General features: G+C 45.2%; 1 protein-coding gene across 1 annotated transcript in view; it reads right to left on the bottom strand.

The window, feature by feature from the left end:
- USP22 (ubiquitin specific peptidase 22) overlaps positions 1–5,066 on the bottom strand; it is a 138,076-nt gene extending 133,010 nt beyond the window's left edge. The window contains exon 1 of the mRNA XM_007941438.2: positions 4,908–5,066. Coding sequence (XP_007939629.1) covers positions 4,908–5,045 — 138 coding nt within the window. The 5' untranslated portion in view covers positions 5,046–5,066. The remainder of the gene's footprint in view (positions 1–4,907) is intronic.
- Between the last annotated feature and the right edge of the window lie 1,899 nt (positions 5,067–6,965).

Here is a 6,965-nt window from a genome sequence, read left to right as displayed (position 1 = left end):
GGATCAATTCAACTCACAGTGACTCCTCCTTGGGTTTCCGAGGTGGTATCTCTACAGAAGTGGATTGCCCAGTCTTCCTTCTGAGGAGTGGCTGGTGGGTTTGAAATGCCAGCCTTCTGGTTAGCAGTCAAATACCTTAGGCACTATGCCCCCAGTGCCATTCCAAAAGGCTTAAAATAAGCCATCCCAGCGGCAGAAAGGGGGATCTCACTACCATGAAGATAGAGAAGAGCCTGGAGTGGAACATGTCCTTGGACCTGAGATCCCTGTACTGAGACAAGGGCAGAGAGAAAGCAGAACCAAGAGGCCAGCACAAGACAGAGCAGCAGGACTGCCAGCCCATGCAGTGAGAAATCTGGATGCCTCTGGGCAGGACGCTTGCTGGCACAGTGGAATACACCTATCAACAGAGCTAAAAGAGAAAAAGAGGCATGCCAGGCACGGCCAAGAGAAGGCTGTCTTGATCAAAGAATTGTATCCTAAGCATTCCTGAATCTGAACTGTGTGTGGTACTTCCCTACTAAACCCCATAATCATCAGCAATGTCCGTGAGTTTTGTGAGGCCACTGCAATAAATTATCAAACCCAGCAGAGAGGCAGTGAATGCCAAGGAACCAAGGGAGGATGGCTGGTGTCAGAAATGGTCTAAAAAAAAAAAGGTTGGAGGGTGGCAGCATGTCTGACTTTTGCCTCATAGGAATCAGCTGCTGATGGTGAGTCTCTCCACATCTTGTGAAGTTAGAAGTCAGACTCTTTTTCCACTCATGTTATCACTTTTTTCATGTTTTTAAAATTCATGAATTCAGGAATTTTAAGCTTTCTGAGTAAAACTACCCTACATTTGAACATCTGGAATTACCCACATATTCGTTTTGTATGTTTAGACTCAATTATCCTGTATGTAGGCATTTTCACTGGCATCTACAAATATTCTAAATTTTAAAGCAGACATTTAATGTCTTGGTATGTGATATTGTTTAAATGTCTACTGGACAATTTTTATTTCAGTTCCTCATGGCAGAAGCTCAGGGGTGTCTTAGTGATTTCAGAAAGGTAAGTTTGCAAACTCCTTTAGGTACTCAGAGTTTGACTTTGGACCTCAGTCCAAAAAAAGATGGAATCATCTCACATTTCTTTAAATGGTAGCATTAAGACCGTAAACACAAAAACAGAAAAAAATGTTAGCATGAGGTATGATTTCTGGATCTTAAAGCCTTCTGTCTTCTTATCTATTGTTTCCTTTCTAGACTGTCCCAAGCCCAAAGATTCCTATCTCAAATCAAACAGTTCCTTTAGACTCCAAATTCTGTGCCTTTATAAGCTTTCACATGCAGTTTTCTGTCCTCTAGATAACCATGCAAATTAAGCCAGAATTACCAACAATGTGCCTGCCAACTCATCTTCACTTGTGGGAAAGTACATTTGGTTAAAGAACTGAAAGTATCTGCAGAAACAGCTGTGTTCCAAAGATAAACGACTGTAAAATTTTAGATCCCAGTTTAAAGAAAAGACAACAGAATTATATGGTTACTTAAAAAACATTATCTGTCTTAGACATGTCTATATATTCAAAATGTAAAACCAAATCCATTGCCAAATAGTCAATTCCAATTCATAGTGACCCTACAGGACAGAATAGAACCGTCTCATAGGGTTTCCAAGACTGTAAATCTTTATGAAAGCCACTACCACACCTTTTTCAAGCAGAGCAGCTGGTGGGTTCCACCGACCTTTTGGTTAGTAGTTCAACACTTTAACCACTGCACCACCAGGGATCCTATTCAAAATATGGAGCATATCAAGTCTTAACAGCCAAAATCATACTTCCTAAGGTGTTTATTGTCAATTTCTATCTTTACATGCAAACTTTAAAGTGGTAAGAAATTTATTATATTTAACTCATGCCAGAAATGTAAAGGAGAGAATATATTCTGGCAACGTTGTTATTTTTGCTGTCATCAAGTCAATTCCAACTCATGGCAAACCCATGTGTTTGCTGCAGAGTACAACTGCTCTCTTACGGTTTTTAAGGCCTTGACCTTTAAGAAGCAAATTGCCAGGCCTGGCTTCTGAGGTGCCCCTGAGTGAGTCTGAACTACCAACCTTCAGCTAGCAGAGAAGCGCTTAACTGCCTGTATCACCACTGAGTCCCTACTTTGTGGGAACATTTTTACACTGAGCAGTATAAAAATTTTACTTTGATCCTATTTAAAAAAAAACTAATGTGAAGAGAAAGTTATGAAACCAGATCACGTCCTCACTCCTTGTTTATTAAAAGCAGCCTCAAAAATTTGGATACATAACCATAATCTACCTCTACTTAGGTGAGAAAACTTTTAACTCCCAATCATCCAGGAATTCCTTTCTCCAGTTAACTTGTTGCTGTTTGTTACTAGATATCAATCTCCAAAGGTACCTTTGTTTGCACAGATTATAACTTAAATTGCAGTAATTTTACAGGAAACATCCTATCTTTAGAAGCTAATGTACTAAGCCTATCGGTCTTCTAATAATGTTATCCAAACTGTCAAATGCAGTTTATTCACTGTTAATCACCAAGGTTAAAATATTTCCCAAAGCAACTCTTCTATCACTGGGCCCCTAAAAAAAAAAAACAACAAACAAACTCACTGCCACCGAGTTCGGTCCAATCCATAGCGACCCCTCCTTGGGTTTCCGAGGTAGTATCACTACAAAAGTAGACTGCCCAACCTTCCTTCTGAGGAGTGGCTGGTGGGTTTGAACCACCAACCTTCTGGTAAGCAGTCAAGTGCCTTAGGCACTACACCACCAGAGCTCCTAGAGTGCTAGAAATGCAGTTATATAGTGCCAGAAATGCAATTATATAGAACCTGAAGTCATCCAAGAAAAAGATTCCCAAAAACTCAAAGAGAATATGGGAGGAGGATGACACTAAGAGTTCTTCGCTAGTATTTTACCAAAAGGTATTGCAATACTTAGTCTTGAATATTTCAAAGAAATGTGTACTACCATGTCTTTTATAGAGCTCAAGTTCTGACTAATGAATAAAGAAAGATGTGGTTCAGCAGCAAACTAGCAGCTGAAAATGAGAAAGTAAAAGGTTACTTTGAACCACATGCAGGAAAAAATAACTCCTTCCTTTAGGAAACAAGGCCAACATTTGAACATCTGGAATTGCCTACATATGTTTAGACTCAATTATCCTACATGTAAGCATTTTCACTGACATCTAGGCCAAGGTAATGATGATGTAAGCTTGACTTCTGAAGGTCTGTTAAAAACAAGGAAAGGAAAAAAAGCAGGGATTCCCTACTCAACCCAGTGGAAATGAATTTTACAGTCTTAAGAAATTAATTTCACAAAGCAGCATCTTAGAAGAATAAGATTACCACCTATAGAAAGCAGTTTCAACTAAGCACACAATTCCATTAGCAAGTCATGATTTAATCAGACCCGGACTCTCACACTGATCCACTAGAAATCCACCTTACCTCTGATTTTAGTTCACACTAAGAGGTAATGCTTTCCGTCTTCATTACTGACAAAAAAGAAATCAAATGTTTACTATTCCCTACAACCTCAGCGGGTTTCTTAGTTTTCCCATAAAAAATGGTACTAAAGATAGAAACTGCCTAACAAACAACTCCCAACCTTAGACTGTAGTCTGCAAAATTATGTTACTAAATTGTCAAAGTCTATTCAGCTAAGAAAGAACGTCTGTCTTCCGACTTTCAAATCTTTAATAGCCCAATTGCTGGAATGCACATGGCTGAAAGAGCCTAACACAAATATATTTCCTCGATGTCTCAGAGAGAGAGGATCCGTTCCTTGCCTTCTAATTCCTTCCCACCTGACTAAACCTTTCTTTTAAACAAACCTCGATACAAATCAGCACTCCTGGCACTACGTGGCACCAGCCTCTCCTCAAGATGGCTCTACACCTCGGCAACATTTGCTACATTTCTAACTCCACACCTCAATCGGAGACTGGGGAGGGGGCATCTGCCCATATTTGTTCTCCTAAACCCTGCACCTGGTAGGGTGCTGTGTCCAAGGGAAGTTGTAACTAAGTCCTAATAGGCCCCGGTCGTAGCCATACGGCTTTTCAGTTTCCTTAGCTCAGGCGGACCTGCCCACGGACGTGAATGGACACTGTTGTTGTTGTTGTTGTTATGTGCCGTTGAGTCGGACCCGACTCATAGCGACCCCTCCTTGGGTTTCCGAGGCAGACACTAGTATAAAGAATACTTGAGAAGATGGCAGGAGCATCTGAACCCCTGCAGACTGCATGACAAGTCCACGGCACTTCCTCTCATTTTTCGTCTTCTTTCTTCTCAGACCACCCTATCTCCACTCCCTAACACTCCCACCTCTGCAGGGTTCTTAGGGTAGGAAAAACGGAAGTTCTCGGCGCAGACCCGGGAAGAGAAAGACTCGGGTTCCCAAACTTGAGTTCGACTCTCTCCACCCCAGGAATTGGGTTAGTCAACCGAAACCCCACCCCCGTGCCGTCCACTCCGCGCGCCGGGAGGGAGAGCTGGAGAAGTGATGTGGTGGGGGAGGGGGGAGGTGAGCAATGGGAAGAAAGGAAAGGAGGGGAAAGAACCGGAGGTAGTAAGGAGGGGGACAAAAAAGGGAGGGTAGATGAGGGAAGGATAGTGGAGGAAAGTGAGGAAGGGTAAAGAAAGGAGGGAGAAAGTTGAAGAGGGTATTCTGAGGAGGTAACAGGAAAGGGAGAAGGGTGGGGGTAAGATGAAGGAAAAATGGGGGAGGAGAGATGAAGAGGGAGGGCTAATACCGGAGGACTGTCGCCCCCCTTCCTGCCGACCTGCGCAGTTTTTCCTATCCACCTCTCGTCCCCAGCCACCCACGCACGAAGCGTACAGCCCCAGCCCGGCGCAAAATCTTCATTTGGGGTGTCCCACCTTGCGCTTGCGGGCCTCGGCGGTGCCGCTCCACACAAAGCACTGGTAGATGGCACGCAAGTTCTGCTTCCAGTTGTCCACCTTGAAACTGCTCAGGTGCGAACAGCCTGGCGGCGCCACCGCCAACTCGGTGTCCATGGCCTCGCCCTCTGCCTCCGCCCGGGAGGCCGTAGGGGGCAGGGCCCGGCCGCGCGCAGGCGGCGGCGAGGAGGACGTGGACGACGCCAGGGCGACGCGGGGCTGGGCGGAGGACTAGGACCGAGCTAGCAGATAGTCGCCGCTCCCCCGGTCTGCAGGGCCTGGGCGGTGCCGCGGAGATTACTGCATTCTCCGCCAGCCGCTCTACGCAGCCGCTGCTCCGCCCCGCAGGCCCTCCTTCTGGCCCCGAGCACCCCGCCGCAGCCTCCAGCTAGCAGGACTGCAAAAGTCGTGCTGGCGAGGCTCCACCCCTGGACTAGCGCCATTGGCAGCCAGGCAAGCACTTGGCCCCTCCCACCACTGCCATTGGCCATCAGTGCAGTCCGTCTCGTTCACAGCAGCTTTCCAGGACGCGGTGGTTCTCCACCGATCACAAGGGATGTGGGGCATGCTGTGGATTGGGTGACGAGAGATGTCAGTCAGGGCTCTGAACCGGTTTGCACCGGCCTGAACTGTACCGCAAAGAGGCGGAGCTACGGACTGGGACTGTGCAAATCCCGCAGTTTCACAAACTGCTTCCTACGCCTCTGTCCTGAGCTTACAACCTATCCTGCCTTCCCTACATCACAAGCAATGAATGCCTTTGCCAATAGAAATCCCTCATCTGGGCCTTCTGCCTGGCTCTTCCATCTTTACACCCCATCGCAGGCATCACAGTTCAGTAGCCGTGGGTTAGACCTGCCTACTGCTGGCGGTTCGTGGCACTGCTTCAAGAAAGTCTGTAGACTGTGCCTATACACCACGAGCCTAAGGTCCAGTGAGGGGCTCATCAACGCTATCCAATAGAAATAATGTGAGTCAATCTGAAGCCAGAGTTCTAGCAGCCTCCAGGAAAATCTTTAACCAGAAACGTTTTAGTGTCAGTAGTGCTAACAGAACTTTTGTAATTCTAAACACTCCTTAGGGCCTTTATCTGCCCTCCAGTCTCAGCAGGTATCAAGGAACTTCCTCCGAACTCAGCACGCATCACAAAAGCCATCCGGATTCAGCACGTATCAGAGATTTGCTCGACTCCTGAAAGTCTCCCACATATCTGAGCCGCATCCTCCCTAGACAATATTTTCCTAAGTGAACTTTGGAGCCGGGGGGAGTTTCTTTACGTCCTCCAACATCTTAGATCACTGCCCTGAATCCCTTAGCAACAACCAATCACCTGTACCCCCTCGCCCCGGTGCTGCCCTTCCCCATATTGTTCCATAAATTGGAGAAAGAAATGGGGTACGGGGTCTTTTGCTTAAGCCACTGACCTGGTAAGGGCAAAGACCCTTACTTAAGTTAGCTAATAAACTGTCCTATTGCATTTGCATTGGCGTGGGTTGGCGTCTTCTTCTCTTCCGAAATTCTCCTTTATAGCCTGGGTACAACAATAAGACATGAGCTATCTATCTAAAGTTGTAAATTTCCTAGTAGCTGCATTAAAAAAAAAAAAAAAAAAAGCATTATCTAGCCAAAAAGAGGATATAGCTTAAATATCCATCAACAGATGAATAGATAAAAATGTATAGACACAATGGAGAGAAATGAAGTTTTGATACATGCAACCACATGCATGAACCTTGAAAATGTTGCTGTTAGGTGCTATCAGTTGGTTTAGGCTCAGGGACCCCTTGTACAGAACTAAACACAGCAGGGGCCTGTGCTATCCTCGCAATTGTTGCTATGTTTGAGCCACTGTATCAATGCAGCTCCTTTACAACATTATGCTAAAATAAATAAACCAGACACAAAAAGGACAAATAATACGAGTTCACATTTATAAAGTATTTACAATAGGAGAACCCATCAAGACTAAAGAACATTATTTATTTCCAAGATCTAAGGGGCATGTTGTTGTTGTTATTTGCCGTCAAGTCAGACCCG

This window comes from Orycteropus afer, unplaced genomic scaffold (assembly GCF_000298275.1).
Source record: "Orycteropus afer afer isolate SDZICR_OR568_19922 unplaced genomic scaffold, OryAfe1.0 scaffold00080, whole genome shotgun sequence".
Classification (NCBI taxonomy): domain Eukaryota; kingdom Metazoa; phylum Chordata; class Mammalia; order Tubulidentata; family Orycteropodidae; genus Orycteropus; species Orycteropus afer.
This window is presented reverse-complemented; position numbering and strand designations above follow the sequence as displayed.